The sequence below is a fragment of the Gymnoscopelus braueri genome, assembly GCF_963280865.1.
Source record: "Gymnoscopelus braueri genome assembly, chromosome: 8".
In the NCBI taxonomy this organism is placed as follows: Eukaryota; Metazoa; Chordata; class Actinopteri; order Myctophiformes; family Myctophidae; genus Gymnoscopelus; species Gymnoscopelus braueri.
The window spans coordinates 12419724-12443960 of record NC_137609.1 but is presented as its reverse complement, the minus strand read 5'-3'; the positions used below and the strand labels follow the sequence as shown (position 1 = coordinate 12443960).

Here is a 24237-nt window from a genome sequence, read left to right as displayed (position 1 = left end):
TATAAATCACCTTATGTAATTAAATGCTTTAAGAATATATTTTCAACCAACAATTTATTTTAATTAGCGTGTTAATAAGTAATCATTTGAAATGTTTTGGTAGGACATGATATGTCCCAATACTCAAGAATGGGTGAGCTGTAACTTGTCCAACACTGCGTACAGTATAGTATCATTGGTCAGGGTTTTGCACTACCCCATAAAAACTGGTCAAACATACAGTTGGACATTTTATATTGGAATTATATTTTAGATGCTGTACATATTTTGGGCCTCTCAAAATGTATTTTCTCCCATATATGAGTCCAAAATATACTGTATTTTGTAGGCCACCTTTGTACATTTTGAAACGTAATAAGAAAATGTTTGGAATGTATTTTAGAATGTACCGTTCTGTTTGTCCTGCTTAACCCCCCACCCTCCACTGTACCACCCCCACCACAACAAGACAGTTCCATCACCTGTAAGAATTAATGTACATTGTGTTTTATGGCTGTCTGTTGGATGTGCTCAGTAATGCAGAACACACCTGCTGACTCAATACATCTATTTTCAGTCTACTCTCGAAGCTGCCATGGTGAATTGAGAACTGAATGCTGTATCCTTTGACACTGTATACTGGCTTTTTACCACATATGCAGTTTGTAGCAAAAGGAAAAAAAATATCAAAACTTTTTAGTTGTCATTATTTCACAGAACATTGAAAGCAAAAGGGGAAAATAAATTCTCTGTAGGAATACATTTGGAAAATTGCCACTTTTTTTGCCAGACCTGAAGTGACCATAGACAACCACTAGATGTCTGCTGGGTCACAGGCCAATCAATTGCCACAAACTGGCTTGGTTTGACTTCTCACTTGAGTGAGAAATCTCAGAGTTAAATGAACACTCTGCATTTGACAGTGTATGAGCATGTGTGGCTTAAAGGCTCCGCTTGTGATCGTAGAACCATGTGTAGCTATAAGACATAACATTCATTACTGCTTAGGGGTGTGTGGTCAGTTCCAGGTAAACTGTTGGGGTTGGTGTAGAGTTATTCGCCCAGTCTGTGGTAAAGTTGCTCCTGCTCCGAGCAGAGACCTCTGGTAGGGGGAAGACAAAGTGCACGGTAATGCCTACAGCCAGGATGAGAACTGTGGTCAAGAGGGTGAGTCCTCGTCGGAGGATCAGCTGAGTGAGAGAGAGCTTGGCGTTGGGTTTGATGCCTGGTGTGTTTTTAACACCCTCTATTTCTCCCTGTGTCTCTAAGGGGCCCTTGCTGCTGCCCTCCATCTCAGGCCTTGGTTTCAGATCCCGATCCTGGGTGCTGACAGCGCTGTAACCAGCAGGAAACCCATCACCCTCCAGCTGGGCCTTTAAAGAGAAGGAAAAAGGTGAAGAATAAAAATAATTGCTTCATTTATTATAAATTGATAACTGCAGGCTCGCTGCAGCAATGCATTTCCAATGGGTTTTGCTAGTGGGGAGAGAGAAGGACAGGGGAGAAATGCCCCGTGTTTTCGTAAAGTCACTGTGGCCACACTACAGATATTTATTTTACATCACCAAGTGCGCACAGGTCTGCTCTCCGATTTAATCCAAAGATCTAAGCTGTGTGATGTATACATTTTTAGTTAAGACCATTAATATAAGCCCATGCACCTATACACTCTAGCAATCATTGCAGCTGGCTGTCATTGGCTGTCAGGCAGTGGTGCTGCAAAGTAACTAAGTATATTTACTCAAGTACTATGCAAGTGCTTACTATGCACAGTTTAATTTTGAGGTCCTTTTACTTTACTTTCCATTTTTGTTACTTCTACTCCACTACAATGACAGCATTTGACAGCTTTAGTTACTTGTTACTTTGCAGATTTTATTATTAATACAAAACCTACAGTAACCACATACAGCCGATCTACAATGTGACGCGTTATGAGCTCTTTTGAGTACTTTCACTTTTTTCAAAATTTGAGTACTTTCACTTTGGTACTCAAAGTATATTTTGATGCTAAAACGTTTGTACACTGTAAGCTCCAAACTCCCCCCCCCCCCACACACACACAGACACACATACACCCCATACTCCACCACCACACCACATGACATACCCCCCTCTGTCATACAAACTATACAAAAGAAAAGCCGATCTACAATGTGATGCGTGATGAGCTTGTAGATCTGCTATTTTCTGAACATTTAAGTACTTTTACTTCGGTACTCAAAATATATTTTTATGCTAAAACGTGTGTGTATTTCAAGCTCCAAAACTACCACCCCCAGACACACACACCCATACTCCACTTATGACTTATGACTCCACTTATACTTTGACTATTTTGCTTTAAAGCGAGCCCACATTGTTTCTTCAGGAACAATATTTCTAGTTCAAAATATGCTCCTCATTGTACGGTAAAACTTCTCTCAAAGTCACTCTTTTAGCACGTAAACGAATGCGAACAAAGTTGATTCAGACAATATAGAACATCACAAAACCCAGTACTATTTTTTTATATATAAAAATGTCAACTTCCTGCTGATTTCTACTATTTGAAGATCCGGGTTTTCTTCTTAATAAAAATAGCAAAATCAACAGGAAGTTAACAATTTTATAAAAAAGAAAAAAACAAGTTCTGGGTTTTGTGATGTTCTATATTGTCTGAATCAACTTTGTTTGCGTCGTTTCTGTGCTGAAAGAGTGACTTTGAGAGCTGTTTTACAGTACAATGTAAGTCAATGAGGAGCATATTTTGAATTATCAATTTATAATCAATGGAGCAATTCTTTTTGATTTCTTGTGCACCTTTGGAGTTACATCATGGCAAGGTAACTACACAACCCAAACCTCTACTAAAAGTGGTCTTGCCCTTTAAAAAGAATGCTCGAAACGGAATGATATCTTGGTAACTACACAAAAACGAGTATCCGCCCCAGTATGGACAGTTCAGACGTTTATGTTCTTTGATTCAGTGTTTTTAATGCCATCTGTTCCCTACTGTTGTGGGAGTCAAGCAGCTAGCTAGACCATACCTTAACTGGATGACAGACTGTCTCTCCAACAGTAGGAGTCACCGCAGACATGCTGAGAAGCAATTCAAGGGCGCCCTGCAGAGGGCTGCACTCGCTGTCTCACCATTATGTCAACTGCCTGCCCTACAACAACTTTGACTGCAACTCTGCATGATGTCACCTCCGCGTGTTCTCTTTTATCCAAAGCGCTTTACATAGATTGTGCATTACGTTCACCCATTCACACACAGATTCATACACCGATGGTGGAGGAAACCATGCTAGGCACCAACCTGCTCATCGGGAGCAATTAAGGATGATATGGGGCTGATGCATTAATTCCCAGATATCCATTTGCTTCCAGTGACACACCAGGGCAGGACCCTTTCGTCTAACAAATTTCAAAAATAAATCTTGATCTGTTCCAAGCCACGTTTCTACATACGTAAGTGCTAACTCTTAATTGTACAACGTTAACCACATACTGTAGTAAACTTGACTGGGGTCGGCTCTGTACTTGGTCTGCTCTTCTTTCCCTGTACACACCTTTGACTTTGACCTCTTTATTGATAATAAACATTATGTAAAAATGCATACATTGTCACACCATTATCAAAAGGATAATTGTCTGACCAAATCTCTTAGCTGAAAATAGCAGATCTACCATTGTGAGCTTGTAGATCAATTGTTTTCTGCGAATGCCACCACCACCACCAGAATATGAATGCTAGGGTTCAATTAGTTAAGTGACACAGATCTGTGTTGTTAAATAAAAACACACTTACTGCATTAGGACAGTCTGATACATCAGGGAGTGTTGTTACCATCGGACTAACAGGACGGTTTGATGCCACAATCATTGTCTTGCCAGCTCGCATTTGTGCCTGCAAAAGCACATGAGAGCCAGTCCCGTGAGGAAACACAAATCAAATACTGTATATGAAAAGGGGGCCCATCAAAGGGCAAACTTCTAGCACACTCGAGCAAGGACTCACTTTAAAAAGCCTTTTAATTAGACGACAGGGCTACACATATGTAAAGACAATAAAACGCCAAAGACGCCGACCGGTTTCGCCAACACTGTGTCTTCCTTAGGTCGTGGCTATAGAACTGTATACTCTATATTTAATTTAGTTTGTCTTAAGCATTATTAAGTAAGTAAATAGCCCCGAGCCCCGAGCCATATGACCAGCTCAGTGGCCTTGTGTGTCCGCCCTGAGATTGGGAGGTTGGGGTTCAATTCCTTGGTCGGGTCATACCAAAGACTATAACAATGAAACCCAATGCCTCCCTGCTTGGCACATGACATCAAGGGTTGGATTGGGGTGTAGTTCCCTGTGACATAATAGTGCCATGTCCAGGGGGTGCACTTGCAAGAAGGTGTTGGTGATAAATGCTGTGTCTGATAAAATATTCAATATATTGCTAGTGTTCAGAAAATATATTGTACTATTGCTGCTCGAAAAGAAAATAACTTCCATCATTTATTCTTAAGTCTCTAAGGAATCCAAGCATGGCTTCTTGTCAGGATGTGATTTTTGAATGTGGTTCAAGGGATAATTATTACTTAATTAAGCTACTTATCAACCGTCTTTGCTTGTGAAGTTGTGACCTAGTGTATGATTTTCAGATTATTGTTGTAGATGTTGAAAGCTTGAGTTTGGGCTTTTTTGTGTGTTTGGTGTCATCTGGTTTTCAAAAAGAGAAATCTTGACTTTCACAGTTTGTGCAATTTACTTCCCAGTTCAGATGAGAAAGAAGTCAGATTATTCTCTTTCCTCCAGTACATACAACTGAACTGTGTGTGTTGTTGGCAAATGAAAATGGTAAGGCAGGTTTGATATCTGATAATCTGTAGGGGTTGTATAGGATTTAGGGGACATCGTACCTCCGCTGTGACTTTCTTCCAGTTCAGTTTAAAGATGAAGAAAATAATGAAGAAACTTGTCTGAAATATCATACCAATGAAGAGACCCAGCCAGAATCCTGACACACACACACACACACACACACACACACACACACACACACACACACACACACACACACACACACACACACACACACACACACACACACACACACACACACACACACACACACACACACACACACACACACACACACACAGGAAAAAAGGGAGACATATTACTGTGTGTTTTAGTGTGTACTTGTACGGCTAAACCAAACGAGAAAGCAGGCGTGTGTGTGTGTGTGTGTGCGTGTGTGTGTGTGTGTGTGTGTGTGCGTGCGTGCGTGCGTGCGTGCGTGCGTGTGTGCGAGAGAGTGTGTATAAGGGGAAACTAATCAAATGCATATGTCAAATGAAACATATTTGGATGGACATTTGGCATGTCCATGCATGTCTACATGGACATGCCATGTGTAAATTCATAATACTCTTCTACACAGTAAGCAAAGCATTACCTAATATTCTGAGGTTGGCAGCAAACATCAGTGCTATTCCTATTGGCAACCCTACGATGTAGTAGGACACCAAGTTGCACAATGCAGCAATTTTCTGCATCCCAGCACCCACCATGATCCCACTGAAAACACACTGAAGATACACAGAAATGAATATGAGAAGCACAAACTAGCACCAGTATCCTCCTTCCTTTCACTGTATGATTTGACATTTTACTTAATATGACTTTACTTTTTTCTTGACAAATGTTCCCTTTTTTTCTTTTCAATTCCCCACACACTTGTGTGGTCTTGTCACTACTGACCCCTATACAGGTTGGTCTTTGGACCAGGGGCGTAGCCAGAACGCTGGCAGCAGCTGGGCCTGGGCATTTGTGGGTGGGCACTCACGCACGCACGCACACGAGTGCCATGCCCATGGGTGGGCACAACAGCCAGGTGGGTGGGCCCAGGCCTACCTATGCCCACCCGTGGCTACGCCCCTGCTTTGGACTGGTTGGTCCTAGGGATGGAAACCACATGCCTTTTGATATACACATGGAATCGCCAGTGTCTCACCAGGAGGCCGTAGTGTGTGCGGGCTTGGAGGAACATATTTAGCCAAAATATCACAAAACCATTTTTATCCAAAAGTCCTCGAATCATAACTTACCAATAGTGCTTCAAAGAACTGTATGAAAGTGTAAATAGTGAGGTTTTCAGAAACGATCGCCACAATGTTTCTGCAGATGTAGAAAGGAGACATTTTGTATTAAATGTGATTTACTATTATTATTATTATTTGTATTATTATAAGTATAAATTAAACATTACTCACTCATCTGAGGTAAATATGTAACCAATCACAGACTTGGAGGCACAAATAACAACACCCTGAAACACAGCAAGGATGCCTAGAAAAAAAGAAAATACAATTTTAACAACGAGTGTTGTGTGGGGGGGGGGGGGGCGGGCGTGCGTGTGGCGTGCGTGCGCGCGCGCATCTCGTCTGGTACTGTATGTTCCTCATACCTGACAAAGCCAGAGTCACTCTGCAGGTAACAATGGCCCTTGGAGTGTCACCAGCCCCGAGGGCATTTCCAACACGCACGCAGGCAGCTGCATGGACACCTAGAGGGAACTGATACCGGAGGTCAGTTACTTTTAAAGAAGTTCATCTATATCCTTGCATTCTTTTCTTTGTATGTTTTTCTCAAGCTCACAACTCATTGTGAGCTTGTCAAACAGTTGTAAAAGTGGCTAAACCAATTTAGCTGAGGGCCCCCTCAAGGACCCCTGGGGGTCCCGGACCCTACTTTGTGAACCAGTGTGATAGAATGATACTGTAGGACAGGTGATGGTTAGACAAATCATACCATATATGTAAAGGCTGACAGTTCCGCCAACACATGCTGGGCTGCAAGATCCACCTCTCCCAATATTCCTGTATCAGAGAGAATGTTCAGGATTTTAACCTGTTGAACAGTAATCACACTCAATTTTCATGCAATTTTTTTTTTTTTTCCATTTTTGCTGAGAAACTGTCCCCAGTAAGTATTATTGGTACAAATCAAATATGTGTGAAACATAGCCTGGAAACCAGTCTGGAAACCTAGCCTGTGAAACCAATACACTCAAAGCAACTTGCAAGCCATTAATTTGGCCATTTACAATTTCTAACAACACTAGTGAGAGCATGGGGCTCTAAGGCCCTGACACACCAAGCTGACTTGTTAGGACCAACGGTTACGGCAAATGATCAGATCGCTTTGGGTCTGTTGACATCTCTCATTTAAAGAAAAACAGCACAGAGCCACAGTCTACAGCTGACGTCCAGCTGGTGGCGCTGCTCTGCGCCTGTGTGATAGGAAATAACTCTCCATAATGTGTTGCGTAGGGTTGTAGTACTCGAGACCGGTCTCGAGACGTCTCGAGTCCTCATTTTGATTTACTCGGTCTCGTCTCGGTCTCGCCTATGCTTTTACTCGGTCTTGACTCGGTCTCGGACTAAGGGACTCTGGGACTCTACCCCCACAGAGTCCACTCAAGTCCAAGTCACTATAATGCAATGAAATTATTGTATCAAACCCATTTTATGAGGAGCCCATTCACATTAACATTATAAGAGAGCTGTCTGGTACTTATGGACAGCTATCAAATAATAATAATAGAAATAAATCTGGTCTCGACTCGGTCTCGTCTCCTGTCGGTCTCGGTCTCGTCTCGGACTCGACCCCCTCCCTGGCCTTCCGGACTCGGTCTTGACTCGGACTCGCCCCCAAAAAACAAAATGTAATGCCAAGAAAAAGGAACACTGGATTATGTTCCACAATGGATATTGTAGTTTGTTAACATTTCTGGAGCAGAGAAAGAGGTAGGAGGCTTGCATTTAACTTGCTTTACTTTCACCCTCATCATGCTGGCACTTAAAGATCAGAAAGCATGTAAAGCCACACACTCTACAGTTATGTATGAGTCGTCAAAACTCAAATCAAGAACGTAGCTTCCGATTTTTGCTACTACAGTGATGCCCGAGATTAGCTGTTCACAGGCGGGCAGACGGACAGACTCACCGGAGGAAAAACATAATCCCTCGCCTAATATAGAACCCATTATGAAACACTTGACACAATTTCTTATAATTGCCTTACAACAATCATAAAGAATTAGCATCTTTTTGTCAGGATACACAAATACAAACTCACAAATACTGACCTGCAAGGAAACTTCCCACCTCCAAGATCCACCATTCAAAGCAGACCATGAAAGTGCTGGGAATGGCCAATTGCATATATGAACCCCAGTCCTGAAGGCATTCACTGGACCAGCCTAGATGGAGGGCCAAATCCAATCCAGAGAAGACAGATTATTGTGATTATTATTTTTTATCTCATCTGTGTGTGTATTTGTGTGTGTGAGGCATGCATGACTAATGCTTTGTTACATCTCACCTGCCCACGTCTGTTTATGAAGCTTCTTCCAACGGATGTAACCATAGAGAAGCAGACAGATGGTGATCCATCCGAGGCTGTTAGCTATTGCCGATCCTCTGTAAGTACAAACACACACACACACACACACACACACACACACACACACACACACACACACACACACACACACACACACACACACACACACACACACACACACACACACACACACACACACACACACAGTCAGACACATGTGTGCTTCACTATACTGTATAGAAGACTATTGTGAATTTACACATGGCATGTCCATGTAGACATGCATACAGCTTATTCTTACACATGCACTCTCTCATTCACTCTCTCATTCACTCTCTCTCGCACGCACGCACGCACGCACGCACGCACGCACGCACACACGCACACGCACACGCGCACACACACACACACACACACACACACACACACACAAACATGTACTTAAAGTAATACTAGGTAACTTTTTCAACAAAACTAAAGTTAAATTGTGTGAGTGGCAAAAGTTTCACAACACCCACTCCATGAATTTCACCCCCGAAAGCCTTTTATACATATATTTTCTATAGAACGGTGATAGGGGTGTCTTTCCCGTGAAAATGACGTAATGTGGCCGGAAAACGGAAGCGGTTTCCTGTTTGGCCAGGAACTACCGCACCGGTTTCCTGTTTGGCCAGGAACTACCGCGCTAATAACAAAAGGGAAACTCACGCTGATTTTAAGAGATTGTATGATTTGAAGATCGAAAAACAACAGAAAAATAAAACACAGCTCACGGTAACTAAACCTCCACTAGCTAAGAGAAACGATCCACAGATCGTATAAAACAATTAAAAGAACGCTTTTTGAAACGTGTCTTCCGGTGAAAACAAATGGAATTCTGGGTAACAGAGGAATAAACAAACGGCCTGCAGTGACGGTAATGACCAGCAGAGGCTGCTAAAAATCGTTATTTGTGGACCTGCACTGTATAACTTTAAATTACCAAAAGCAAAAGTACTAAAATGTTTGAAAATAGCAGATCTACAAGCTCGGCTATTTTCAAATAGCCCTGGTATAAAACAGGGCTAAAGTGGTTAATGTATGTTTTATAATGTAATAATTTATATCTGCAAAGTAACTAGTTACTAAAGTTTTCAAATAATTGTAGTGGACTAAAAGTACAATATTTGCCTCTGAGATGTATTGGAGTAGAAGTAAAAGTATAGACAATTGGAAATTCTCCAGTAAAGTAAAAGTACCTCAAAATTGTACTTAACTTAAGTACAGTACTTGAGGAAATGTACTTTGTTACTTTACACCACTGTTCTTAACCTAGTATTTATTTGCAGATAAGTCATACTGACAAGCCAATTAACTTGAAAATAATTAATTAATTGAATAATTTATGGACTAAAAGTGTTTTGGGGGCTTATGGGGAGATGAAAACAGTCTGAGGAGGACAGGAAGAGAAAATCATGGTTCACACCTACATCACGCCCATCTCCAGGACGTAGATCAGAACGTAGTTGTAACCCAAGTTCATGATGTTTGCTGCTGCTGCCGTGTACATCTGGGGCAAAATGATCCCCTGTCCGGGAGAGGTTATAGTCAGACCAAAATTACTTTGAGAGGTTGTTTGTATTTTTCAACCCAGCCTGTAGGAATGAACTCTTACTTGATTCTGAAGGTAAGCAACCTGTAGTTGATGCAGGAACATAGCCTGTAGGGGGGTAATGTCATTTTCAGACAGCAGAACTCTCAAACACAAACACACTCTAACGTGTAGATTTGATGAGATCATCTGAGATTATTTGAAATTCCTGTCAAATATATTTTCCAGGAATAAATTCTGAATGTATTTCTCCGTCCCAGACAATATTTTCAGAATGATACTTGTTGCCTTGATTCACAGAGGAATCGACACAATATAATTCAATCCCAAACACGGAACCAGTATGCTGCATAGCCAGCAATATGATTGGCTAATGGCTGGCTATGCTTATGTCTAATACTGTTATATACATAACACTGACTTGTAGGTATTGTCATTCAAATTAAAGAAAGCTAGTGTATATACATTGTAAGCAGAACATGTCAAAGTTAGTCAACATACATGACATTATCTACAGAACATTCCATTTAGCAGAGAAGTTTAGTAAAATACACTCACTGGAATAGCAGGGAGAAATGCCATCACATACAGCTGGGCAATTCTAGAAAAGTACAAACCTTTTATCACTTCAGTACAAATAGTGTGTATTTATTTCTGTAAATGTGTCTTTGTCCCTTTGTTTTCCAAAGGAACCATTATTATTACTTGCATGCAGTATGTACAAAACTTATGCACTGTGTATATATATATATATATATATATATACACACACTGTATATCGCATGCACGTGACCCAATGAAGAGATAAGGTGTCCAATTAATAGAGCATGGAAATGACATATGTGTGGATGCATTTGTAGCAGAGTATCCTGCCTGAAGACTAGAAGCGTAATCTCTCTGTTGGCCATGGGCAGTGGTGTAAAAAGTACTACATTTTTTAGCTTAAGTAAAAGTATCAATGAATGCAATGTAGAAATACTCCATTACAAGTAAAAGTACAGAATACAAAATTTACTTGAGTAAAAGTACAAAAGTATTGGCATGAAAATATACTTAAAGTACCAAAAGTAAAAGTACTCATTATGCAGAATGTCCCATTTCAAGTTTCAAATTTTTCAAAATGTATAAAAATCTTTTGAAAATAGCAGATCTACAAGCTCACAACGCATCGCAGCACGACACGTTGTAAGCTTATATATAGAGCTTAAAAAATATATATAGAGAGAGCTTAATTGGTTAATGTTTGTTTAGTAATGAAAATTGAAATCTACAAAGTAACTTTTAACTAAAGTTTTCAAATAATTGTAGTGGAGTAAAATTACAATATTTGCCTCTGAGAGGTAGTGGAGTAGAAGTAAAAGTATTGAAAATTGGAAATACTCCAGTAAAGTAAAAAATTGTACTTAAGTACAGTATTTGAGTACATCTATTTAGTTACATTACACCACTGGCCAAGGGCAGCTGGAAAAAGTACATATTCTCTCTTCTGTGTGAACCATAGAACTTACCTGGCTACCTCCTCTTTCTGCTGTAGGAGGAGTAGTAGGCTTTGTGAGTTGATGAGCAGACCCCAGCAGGGCAGACAGAACAGCAGTAGTATCAACATGCCCCTCTGGAGGATTACTCCCACACGGTTCAGGTTCTTACTGCCAAAGGTCTAGAAGAACAAGCATGCTGTACATAAGACAGAAGGTCTGGGCATCTAAATTAGTTGCTTTATATCATATATCATATGATGCCCTTATTAAGTGTTATTGTATTATTATAATAACATACAGTACTGTGCTCACCTGAGAAATGAGTGTGTCACAAGGCAATGCGAGGCCAATGCCTGTGGCTAATGTGCTCAAGTTGATGGTCTGACAAAATGGAAAAGAACATGGAAAATTAGACAATCGATGGGAAATACGACCCATGTTTGGGAAGGGCCTGTCCATTGTTATGGCAGCCCATTATTCCGAAACCCAAATAGGCTGAACATGTTCAGATATTTGGGTTACTAATAATGTGCGCCACTGGACCAATGGTGCTTTGGAATAAAGCCATAGCACCGTTTGGGCAGGGCCGTATGATGTGTGACAATCTTTGGCGAAGACTAAGGGTGAGTCCTGGGTGAGTCCACCACAACATTTGCTTCACAGTGTATCTGTAACACTGTTTACTTTTTTATTTAGCGTTTTATACCCACAGCATGAATACGTTTTTCACAGTCTGTTCATCTGCCTGAACCTCTCTACCTTGGGATCCTTGTGAACTGTGTTAGCCGGAGTTAATTGAGAATAGAATGTCCTTTTGAGCTGCTCTCCAATAAACTTGCAGTACAGCACGTGTCCACAACTCCACCTGTCTGGTAGCCTGGTATCCAGCCTGCTTCGCTACGTTCGGCGGACTTTTTTTTCTCTCTTCGCTTCTCAGTCTGGAGAGCACCCTATTGACTCGTTTTGCAGAACTACACTGGAACTACATATGTTACGTTGGGCAACGTCGTTGCTGATTGGATGTTGTTCAAACGAATGACGAATCACAACGATCACACTGTTTTTTTTTGTCCCGCCCCGCACCACAGACCAATCAGAAGCCACGGTAGGTTTCGAAGCTTTTGGCATGTCCCGCCTCCCTTGGAGATAGGAGGCTTTCCAGACTGAGAAGCGAAGAGAGAAAAAAAAGTCCGCCGAACGTAGCGAAGCAGGCTGGATACCAGGCTACCTGTCTGGTCCCTCTCCAGCACAGTAAAGACCTTAGTGTTAATTCATCCATTTGTAACACTGAGTGCACAAATGTGTACACAGAGTTAAATGCACACTGGGAATTGTATTGCGTTCAGAGTACACTGTCAGTCAGTCTGTTTGTGGCAACTTTGTTATTCACAATCAACAAACCTCAGAGGCAAAAATCCTTTATCACAAATACCATGAATGTGAATCTCTCAAACCGTTCTTTCTGACAACAGTTGCAACATTCATTCCACAAGCTTTCCCAATTTGGCTTAGAGCATGACGTCCCCATCATTCCTGCTGTAGCGGCATGTTGCTAAAGCCACTGTGAGGTGAAAGTAAACACCAACAATAAAACTAATAACCTAAAGTGTCAGAGTGCCGTTAACCACTTAAGCTCTATTTAATACTTTCACTATTGTGCTCTGGATGTACCTTTGTCACCCTCTGTGAATGACGGCTACAGGATGTGATGGAAAGGCTAATTTATACTGTGCATTGTCATGCTGCCGTGACACTCGTGGAGTGACGTGGTCAATAAAACAAAGTATAAATTAGGCATAAGGAACAAGTTGTAGGGGGAGCGCGCGAAGGAAGAGATGGTGAGGAAAACTATGGATGCTGACCATCCTGGACCATTGGTCCCGAGCGGCGGAAGTACAGATTAGCTTTGCCTCAGTGTGAATATCCGCTTCTCATTCAGACCAGTAACCTGAAGCTTTGTGGTGTCAACATCGGTTTTGTAATCTCATCTGAGATAACCTGTGACCATACATACACTATCACTAACGCCTCGATAAAGATCTGTTTAACCATTGTGTGCCTCTTCTATAATATCCTGTCAAGCTAAATGTATTATCATACCAACATTCACCAATACTGAACAACTTCAAGTCAATGTTCTTTATGATTGGGCCAATATAATATATATAATTATAATTATATATATATATATATATATATATATATATATATATATATATATATATATATATTTATATATGTATATAAAACATTCATCTTTTGTAAATGTGACCAAAATAGGTACGCCAGGGTTAATTTATTATTACTGTCATGACTCATTTTGCGTCATTTAGATATTAGTGTTTATGGATGTGCGATAAATGTGTTTATCTGTTATTCTAATGGACTCTGACAATCACTTAAATATTATTTGATCCCAATGAATTCTCTCCAGAATAGCCCAGAGAACCAAGACTGCAGTGCGTGACGTCCCCACAATGTATTAGGAAGCTGACTTTGGACATGTTTGTTTGAGCTTTACAGCCAAGTGAACTTTGTTTTATAGTATTCCTATCAGTTCTACTACAAAATCCAAAAAGTCATCCAATGTCCTACTACTGTGACCCTTTCTAACCTTTGTCTTCTTACGGTAAATTAGAGCAGTGGTGCTCAAACCTTGTCAAGGACCCCAAATTGATATGTATTTGGCCGCGGACCCCCATCTGAAAAGGTTTTATGCCAGGGAACCCCCAGAAGAGAAGATTTATGTGGTTTTAAAACTTTATGTGCTCAAAATCTCAAGACACACCCGTATTCATATCTGTGCAAAATGGCCTCTATAACTATGCTATCACTCCTATCACTTTGTAAACGTTTGTAACTAATGCTAGATAAAAAGCCTAACCACTTAAGCCGCATTTCAGACTTTCACACATTTTCTATCATAAATAGTCGATCTACAAGCTCACTCACAACACGTTGCAAAAAGGTTTGCCTATTGCACAAAATTGGAACATCAGGTTGAAAGTGGTTAAAATATATATATTTAGGGTATAGAATTTGCATATGGGAAATGAGTGTGCACAAAGTACTGATATAGTAAATTATTCTTTTTTTTTATCACTTTTTGTATATAGTTGCAAATATTGCCATTGTTATAATAATGTGTGCTTGTCACTAAATCCACTAAAAAGGCACACTGGGACTAAAAAGGCACACCGGGACTTATCTCACGGCACACCTTTGGGAACCACTAGACTAGGCCATCACTGTTATGTCTGTTGTCAGCATGAGACAAACTCTGTTGTTGACGAATTATTGTGACATTTCAACAACACACTCGATGCAACAGATTACTCTCTACTAGAATGGAAAGGCACTCAGACGTGGTGTAGTGGAACCAACCACATGAAACCTTGCTGGCCAGCAGTGGTGGGAAGTAACTAAGTACACTTACTCAAGTAGTGTACTTAAAGGGATACTTCACTTTCGGGCCGGGGACACATTTAAAAAAAATATTAAAAATAAATGAAAAAAGTTATGGAAAATTCATGGCCCCCTCACACATTAGTAGGACACTGCGTGTCGTGAGGGGGCCATGAATTTTCCATAACTTTTTTCATTTATTTTTAATATTTTTTTTAAATGTGTCCCCGGCCCGAAAGTGAAGTATCCCTTTAAGTACAATTTTGATGTACTTTAATTTTACTGGTGTATTTCCAATTTGTTATGCTTTTACTTCTACTCCACTACATCTCAGAGTTAAATATTGTACTTTTTACTGCACTACAATTATTGGAAAACTTTAGTTAGGCTACTAGTTACTTTATAGAATTGGATTATTATTACAAAACATACATTAACCACTTCAGCCCTATTTAAACATTGGCTATTTGAAAATACAATGTGATGCAACGCGTTGTGAGCTTGTAGATCTGCTATTTTCAAAAGATTTGTATACATTTTTGATATGTGATAGCGGGACATTCTGCATAATGAGTGCTTTTACTTTTGGTACTTAAAATTACCAAAAATACTTTGATACTTTTGTACTTTTACGCAAAAAAATTACTTTTACTTGTAACAGAGTATTTCGCCATTGCAGTATTGATACTTTTACTTTTTACTTGTAAGTAAAATATTGTAGTACTTTTTCCACCACTGCTGGTTAGTCAGACTGGACCCTATACCTGCACCTAGCCTCTATTGCAACTCATGGCTTCCAAAAATGCTCCATTCCAAGGGCCTCAAATAGACATAGCCTCTGGCTGCGGGCGGCCCCCAGATTGCAAAATGGCCATAATAACATGCCCAAAATACTGATGTTGAAATGGGTTAAAATGGCACAATCATCTTATGAATTTAATGTAATAGATAGAAAGAAAGAAACCTGTGCTGTAACTAATCCAGCTCAATAAAATAAAGAACATGCAAAAGGTAGAGAACTGCCTACAAAATAAAAAGAGGAATTAAAAGTAGCTCTTAAGGTACAGTATGAGCAGTTCAACCAGAAGATTACATTTCTGTTCTGGTAGGCAGAACCTAGCCTGGTAAACCCTCCCTCCAGAAATCTCATTTGTATTTTATTTCAGGAGTGAGTCTGGCATGAGGGCCTGTTTGGCTTTTTGGCTGTGGGCTGGAGCTGGGCGGGAGTAATGTAGCTGTGATGTCCAAGTGGCCCTTTGATGTCCAATTAAGCCACTTTAGGCTGCAGTGATTATCACCAGGAGTAATTGGTTCGTCTTTGATGTTAACGAGCAGCTTGTATGAAAGGTGTATTGATTAATGATGTGTGAACCACTCGGGTTCCACCTGATTGGCCTACCTCCGCTGTCAATCGCAAAACAATGAGCGAGGACGCTGATTGGAGAGTCCATTTGGTGGACGAGCAAGAAACGCCCAGATAAGCCTTCAGGCCAGACTCACTCCTGAAATCAAATGGAAATGAGAATTCCGGAGGGAGGGGCTTTACCAGGCTAGGCAGAACCACCATAATGTAGGAAAATTAACTGAATGTATTCCTGTTCTGGTTTTGCGACGACAGGATGAGTCATCTTACTTTCTCCATCTGCATATTCTAAAAGTGGCTTGACTTCATCTACTACATGATTATGTTGAAATTTCATTTGATGTTACCCATTGGAAGCTTTCACATCCAAGCATTGTTCTTTCAACACAGACATTGTTCTCTGAGCACTGTCTCCATCACCTTTGCAAAATTGCTTGCTTTATATATTGCAAAGCCCGATTTATGCAACGATGTCACAGACCAAAAATAGCCGATCTGTAAGCTCACAGTCACAACGCATCGCGGTTGCAACGCGTTGTGAGCTTATAGATAGCTATTTTCGGTCCACCCGCAAAGAGCAAAGTACACTCAACGATGATTATGATTTTTACATGGAATAATGCATTTGTACTTCAGTGCTCTTCCTATCATTTTGGGACAGAGACTGTCTTTGTGCCGTCTACCTTTATGTGTGATATACTGCCACCTTTATTGTGATATACTGCCACCTTGAGGCCTTGTATGTGATATGTACTTTAGCTAAATTGGTAATCCTCTACACCTGGTCAGGCTCACCAGGTGAGTTAATTAGGGGATTAGCTAGGTTCTGAATCAGTTCAGTGCAAACCAACACACTGTCAAGAGCACACTGCATGTTGAGTGAATCCTTTATATCAGGCCTTGGACAAGATAAGTCTGTAAGTTTGTGTTTGTTATAGATATGGCTCTTAAAGCTTATGTTCTTATGTTTGCTAAGATCTGTCCTAACATGTTTGTGTAAATTCACTCTTTGAATGTAACTAGTCCAGCTACAACAACATGTGATCATTTTGCAAACTTGTGATATATAAGAGTATGTTTTTGAATTATGACACAAATGTTTGTGTTTTCTATTTTCTGTATTTTCAGTTTTACAATTTAAGTGACCCTCAGTAAAGAACCTAAACGATGCCAGTGTCTAAGGAGCTTTTTTGGGACCACTTTGTAAGCTGTCTGCCAAGCCATACAGACTCTATACTATACGTATTGTAAGGGCAGAACAGTAAAAAGACTTCCTTCAACGTGGTCAAGACAAGAGGATTGGTTCAACACTGCAGCACAGACATCTAATGCTGTAAAGTAACCAGCACAACATGGCGTCACAAGATAATGCAAAGCCAGGAGAAGAGACATTTGAAACACGATCTAAGGTTTCTACTCACGCCAGTGGATCCAACACATCTAATATAAGTGCAGCTGCTACAAAGGCACGCGCCAAGGTTCATGCTGCCCAAGCCAAGCTTACTTTTGCTAAAAGAGAAGCCGACCTACTCAAGCAACAAGCTGTATTGCAGGCAGATTTGCATGTTCTCGGGGCAGAAAAGGAAGCTACAGCAGCATTGGCAGAAGCTGAATTCTTGGAAGGAGCTGTAGAGGATGAAAGAGAAGGTTCATTCCATGAACTAAACACTAACACACCGCCGCTTGACCCTGTTGAACGCACTAAAGAATTTGTGCAGCAACTGTCACTAGAAGGTAACCCTCCACACACTGTCCATGTGCAGCAACAGTCACAAGGAGTTAACCCTTCACAAACCAACCCTAAGCAGACAGAACCTACCTCAACTCAGGTGCCACACTCCACTACACATTACAATATGGAAGATAAATGTGATGACGGTGAATTGAGTTATCATTCCTTTAGCAATGCATCAATGGAGTTACGTCCTCTTCAACCACAAACCCGCAGTGTACCCTCTTTTCATACAGCCACGAGAGCAGAACCCAGGAGAGGTGTCAGCTTTCACAGGGCGAACCATGATGCACACGTTGCATACAACCAACAAGGTTACTCCTTTAAGCCACAACAGCCACAGTCTTACAGTACGCCACAACAGAAACAGTCTAACAGTACGCCAGATCATAACCCGGCTAAATCAGACGCATCTGACCTAGCGAAATACTTGCTGCGCCGTGAGATGGTAAGCTCTGGCCTTCTGCTTTTCGATGACCAACCAGAGAATTTCTGGTCTTGGAAAGAGTCATACCTAAGTGCTACCAAAGACCTAAACTTAACAGCCAGAGAACAGCTTGATCTAATGACCAAGTGGCTAGGCCCACAATCATCGGTGCATGCCAAAAGAATGAGGTCATTGCATGTCCACAATGCCGAAACCGGACTCCTTCTCCTGTGGCAGAGGCTTGACGAATCGTATGGAGCACCTGAGATTGTAGAAAGTGCACTCATTAACAAATTGGAAAACTTTCCAAAAATTGCAAATAGAGACAATTTGAGATTAAGGGAACTGGGAGACTTACTTCTTGAAATTGAAGCAGCAAAAGATGGTGGCTACCTTCAAGGCCTCGCCTATCTAGACAACTCAAGAGGGGTCAGCCCGATAGCTGAAAAACTACCGTATAACTTGCAGGAAAGATGGATAATGCATGGCTCTAGATATAAGAGAGATTACCTAGTTACCTACCCACCTTTCTCCGAGTTTGTCAGATTTGTCTATGAACAAGCGAAAGTACGAAATGATCCCAGTTTCGCTACTTTAGCTTCAGGCAGTGCCAGCAGCTGCAACCCAGAGAAACATGCAAACCAAGGTTACAGACCCGCCGTGGCGGTACGGAAGACGGAAGTGAAATCAGAGTCAGAGACGAATCCTCCTCTTCAATCAGAGTCTCAAGAGAGTCAACCAAAGATTGCAACCGACGATCCAGGTAAAGAGTGCCCTCTTCATCACATGCCACATCCTCTCAGAAATTGTCGAACCTTCAGAAACAAACCGTTGGATGAACGCAAGGCGTATCTTAAAGACAGAAACATATGCTTCAGATGTTGCTCATCGACACAACATCGTGCAAAGGACTGTGATCGGACGATATACTGTCGTGAATGCAACAGTGAAAGACACATGTCTGCATTACATCCTGGACCGGCCCCAGTACAGGTGACAAACGTATCCCCGCAGGAAGATGAAGGCGGGGAGCAAAGTGATAATACAGAGGATGGAGAGTCAGTCGTCACAACTAAACGTACAGAGGTGTGTGGTGCAGGAACTACAGCGAGATCATGCTCAAAGATATGTTTGGCAAAAGTGTACCCAGCTGGGCACAGAGAAAAGGCCATCAAAGTATACATAGTATTGGATGACCAAAGTAACAGATCTTTGGCAAGGAAGGAGTTCTTCGACATCTTCAACATTGGAGTCGAGTCTCTTCCATACACCCTAAAGACCTGTTCAGGCAGCATTGAGACAGCAGGTAGAAGGGCACACAATTACACAGTGGAATCGCTTGATGGCAATACACACGTTCAGCTACCAACCCTGATTGAATGTGACAGTATACCTGGTGACAGGTCAGAAATCCCGTCCCCAGAAATCACAAGTCACTATACTTACCTCAAACCTCTCGCAAACCAGATTCCACCTGTAGATCCTGACGCTAACATCCTGTTATTGCTTGGAAGAGATGTCCTTGAAGTCCACAAGGCGAGAGAGCAGTACAATGGACCTCACAACTTGCCATTCGCACAACGTCTTGACTTAGGTTGGGTTGTTGTAGGAGAAGTTTGTTTACAAGGAGCTCACAGGTCTGCTACTGTCAATGTCCACAAAACAAACATACTCAGTAACTGTCCATCGTATCTTGATCCTTGTCCCAGACACCTTCTCATTAAAGAGAACTACAAGGACCCTGACGCATTCAATGAAATGAGCAACCTCGGAAGTGAGGTGTTCAAACAAACTCCAGAAATCAGACAAGATGTGAAGATGTTCACAACCAAAATCTCAGCAACACAATCTCAGCAACACATCTGAGTTCACACAGATTGGCCAGAGCCAGAGCTTTCTCCAAATCAGCAAACAAAGATGACACCGACCTTGCCCTGCAAGCACAAAACACTGTCCTCAAGTGTGTACAGCAGGAGTGTTTCAAAGAGATAAAGTGTTTAAAGGAAGGCAAAGAGATCATGAAGTCCAGTCCACTAAGGAAACTCAACCCTATCCTTGATAAGGACTCTTTGCTTAGAGTTGGGGGCCATTTGACCTGCAAAGTCTCAGTCACCTTAATGGCGGAAGTAAAGCCTGTAATGAACCGCTGGCCATTAGTACATGTCTCAACAGATCCAGATATGCCAGCAGTGCTGACACCTGCGATGATCCTGAATCAATTGACGGGAAATGTACCTGCTCCTTCAGGAGAGCACTACAGACCTCAATTCAAAACAGTGGAGGAAAATGCCACGTCTTGCAAATGCCCTTTGGAAGCGCAGAAAGAAGTGGCGTAGCCATAAACTCAATCTTCAAGTGGGAGATGTAGTCCTGCTCAAAGACTCCCTGAGAGTCTGAGACTGAGAGAAATGAATGGCCACTTGGAGTGGTTTCTGAGACAATACCAAGCAAGGACAACAGAGTACGAAAGGTCAAGGCCGAAGTTGTCAAAGGAGGAAATCCTAAAGAGTCCCTGAGACCTATCTCAGAAGTTGCATTGCTTTTCTAAAAAGGAAAGGATTAATGGCATAATCACAATTATACCATGGGGGGGAGTGTGCCGTCTACCTTTATGTGTGATATACTGCCACCTTTATTGTGATATACTGCCACCTTGAGGCCTTGTATGTGATATGTACTTTAGCTAAATTGGTAATCCTCTACACCTGGTCAGGCTCACCAGGTGAGTTAATTAGGGGATTAGCTAGGTTCTGAATCAGTTCAGTGCAAACCAACACACTGTCAAGAGCACACTGCATGTTGAGTGAATCCTTTATATCAGGCCTTGGACAAGATAAGTCTGTAAGTTTGTGTTTGTTATAGATATGGCTCTTAAAGCTTATGTTCTTATGTTTGCTAAGATCTGTCCTAACATGTTTGTGTAAATTCACTCTTTGAATGTAACTAGTCCAGCTACAACAACATGTGATCATTTTGCAAACTTGTGATATATAAGAGTATGTTTTTGAATTATGACACAAATGTTTGTGTTTTCTATTTTCTGTATTTTCAGTTTTACAATTTAAGTGACCCTCAGTAAAGAACCTAAACGATGCCAGTGTCTAAGGAGCTTTTTTGGGACCACTTTGTAAGCTGTCTGCCAAGCCATACAGACTCTATACTATACGTATTGTAAGGGCAGAACAGTCTTCTTTTTCTTCTTATTCTTTAGGCTAATTCCCACCTGGGTCTCCTCTTGCCTGGCAGCTCTATCTTCAACATCCTTCTCCCAGTGTACCCCTTATCACTCCTCTGCATATGTCCGAACCATATCATCCTCACCTCTCTTGTTTCACAGAGACTGTGACTAGCAGTATTTCCTGGGCCATACACTTAATAGTATGTATACTATAATTAACGGAAAGCGTCCGACTGAACAGTCTCAAACTCGCCGTGTGTGTCTTATATGACCACGCCGAATGGCAATTCGGACGGAATAACGGTTTCTGAGAACATAAAAACCACGAATATCTGTATCTGTCGGCCCGCGGGTCTGAGAAAGAGGCAGAAACTCTCTGTGTGTTCGGGAGATTGAGTGCATCAGCTTCCCTGATTGGAAAACCCGACGAATTGGCTGAGCATCACGTCACGTTTGTGCCACTAAGCCAATATAAATCCCTAGTTGGCTAACTGTTTGGCCGACCTTCGCATCATGTTTGTGCCGCATCGTTAAATGGAACGACTTGCGTCGTTCCCCACATGCAGGGCCCCAAGTTGCAGCGACTTCTGTTAATTACAACAACACAAATTACACAGTACCGGACAATATGGTTCAACCCCCAAAACATTGATACAAAAGGTTTTTCTGGCAGTATTGGGCATGCTAAATGACGTATACATGTATACATATTTTTTTGTGTGTTATCAAGCATGCCTAGAGGTACCAGGATCAATTGAAAACTCTTTTGTATCATTTTCTTCAATTGAGATACCGGTAGCCATTTCTAGCTCCCAGCAGCAATCTTGGACGCCATCTTGACAATTACGCCTTTCTTTAAGTTTTTTTTTCATTATTGGCATGTTATTTAGCATGCCCAATACTACCAGAATTAATTGAAAAACCTTTTGTACCAATTTCTTTGGGGTTAAGTGATACTTTTTCATATCAAAGACCAACCTGAGTCTATTTTTCCCTCAGATGTTTAATGAGTGCTGTGCACTGAGTGCAGTGACAAGCTATTCTTGAAGTGGACTGTAGCAACACTGAGGTCATAGCCGACGAGAACCTCCCAGACCAGTCTGGACTTTTTTCCCCTCATCACCACTGGCTTTACGTTATGCACACCACTTTAAAAGAAGGCTCAGATCAATCGGTGTGTGTGAGATCTATGTACACAGACGACTCCTTATGTAGTTAAGCAGTGTTATGTAGTTAAGTATTTATGTTAAGACTCTCGCCTGCAGAAACGTGACTTTACCCCAGTTGGCCTTGGATTGAAACCTGCAAGAGCAGCTCTTCCTTTGTCTGCACTGCACTGTCCGCCCAACACATCATTAGGCACTCAGCAGCGAGTAATTAAAATAATAATAAATACATTTTGACAACATTTTTTTCGCCCTTTCATTATTGTTGCAATTACATACACAAAGTGACTTAACCGACTTAATCCATCAAACATGGTCTGCAGCCCTTAGCCTAATCTCTTACTTTGTTTAGTGTAATCACCTATGACCGATACCATGCGGCAAGAACTCACTCAAAGATGCTGCGCCTGCACGCGTCCATTTGTCTACAATTGGTTTAATTTGTACACTCACACACAGAGTTAAATGAACACTGAGGATTTTAATGTGTGTATGTCAGTCAAACTTCTGAATATCATTGTCCCCCTCTGAAAACTGTAGCATCAAGTCAGAACACACTCACTGAATTTGATTCCCTGACCCCATCACAGGAGAAACTCAAAAGATCCTGATCCCTGTCCCACTCTGTCCTCCTCTGTCCCTATCCATATTTTTTACATGATGTACATTTACAGTAGTATCAATATTTCTATTATTAGTAGTAGTAGTAGAAATAGTGGTATTAGTAATAGTAGTATTAAGTCATACCGCTGAGAACAGTGCATATCCAGCCAGTTCTGCATTGCCTATATGACCACAGAATATGGTATTCACAAATGACATTGAGAAATTGAGAATCCGAGATATCACCTGTAGAGGGACAGAGAGGGGGAGGGGGAGAGACAAACAAGACAGGGACTTTTAAATTATATGACCATGCACATCAGGAATAGAATAACAATCAGATAAAAGCACTGTTTTGTCTAACGGGGGTAGAGGGCACATACATGCTAAATTGTACAGTGCACAGACGGAGCATTAACAGCACCCCCCGCTGTGCTCCCAACTTTCCCTTACTCACCAGCGGAACTGTGAGCCGCAGGACATGGTACAGTTCCTCCCTGTAGGCCAAAGGTAGCAGTCGCTGCACATACGCACACCGGAACAGCTTGGAGCTGACGGCCGTCGCCTCGTCTCCCTCAGCCCCGGCCCCAGCAGGGGCCCCCATGGAATCGGGAGCCCCGGCAACCGGCAGCAGGCTGGCAGCCGGTTCAGGACTGGCCGGTTTCTCCATTCAGATGAAAGGAGAAAGCCAGACAGACAGACAGTGAGAGAGTGAGAGAGAGAGAGGGAGATATGGAGAAAAGGGGAGACGGAAGAAGGGAGAGTGGAGAGAGGGAACAGGGGGAGAGAAGGACACTGCCCTGTTCGTCGACATGGGGGCAGTCGGTCCATGAAAGCACAGGGTTAGAGGCGAAAAGAAACACACCTCCTTGAGGTTACTTATTAAATCGGAGACCGACCACCTCCCAGCGGAGAGGGAGGGAATAAAG

General features: G+C 41.6%; 1 protein-coding gene across 1 annotated transcript; it reads right to left on the bottom strand.

Annotated features, from left to right (window-relative positions):
- Positions 1–494: 494 nt before the first annotated feature.
- Positions 495–24139, bottom strand: LOC308091184 (multidrug and toxin extrusion protein 1-like). The gene is made up of 17 exons (XM_080436609.1): positions 23766–24139; positions 23453–23554; positions 11747–11815; positions 11465–11613; positions 10515–10557; positions 10020–10064; positions 9835–9932; positions 8345–8442; positions 8109–8222; positions 6770–6837; positions 6426–6534; positions 6232–6307; positions 6067–6136; positions 5415–5547; positions 4876–4973; positions 3773–3871; positions 495–1352 (listed from the first exon to the last, which is right to left on the bottom strand). The coding sequence occupies exons 1-17, from the start codon at positions 23976–23978 to the stop codon at positions 984–986; spliced, it is 1953 nt and encodes a 650-aa protein (XP_080292735.1). The 5' UTR covers positions 23979–24139; the 3' UTR covers positions 495–983.
- Positions 24140–24237: the final 98 nt, after the last annotated feature.

Bases quoted from the DNA above. Each gene is read 5' to 3' on its own strand.
- LOC308091184 (XM_080436609.1), bottom strand. From the start codon at position 23,978: ATGGAGAAACCGGCCAGTCCTGAACCGGCTGCCAGCCTGCTGCCGGTT. The intron at 11,816-23,452 runs GTATGACTTAAT...CCATTTTGTCAG, and splicing joins GATATGCACTGTTCTCAGCG to ACCATCAACTTGAGCACATT. The intron at 8,223-8,344 runs GTGAGATGTAAC...CCCTCCATCTAG, and splicing joins TCATAAACAGACGTGGGCAG to GCTGGTCCAGTGAATGCCTT.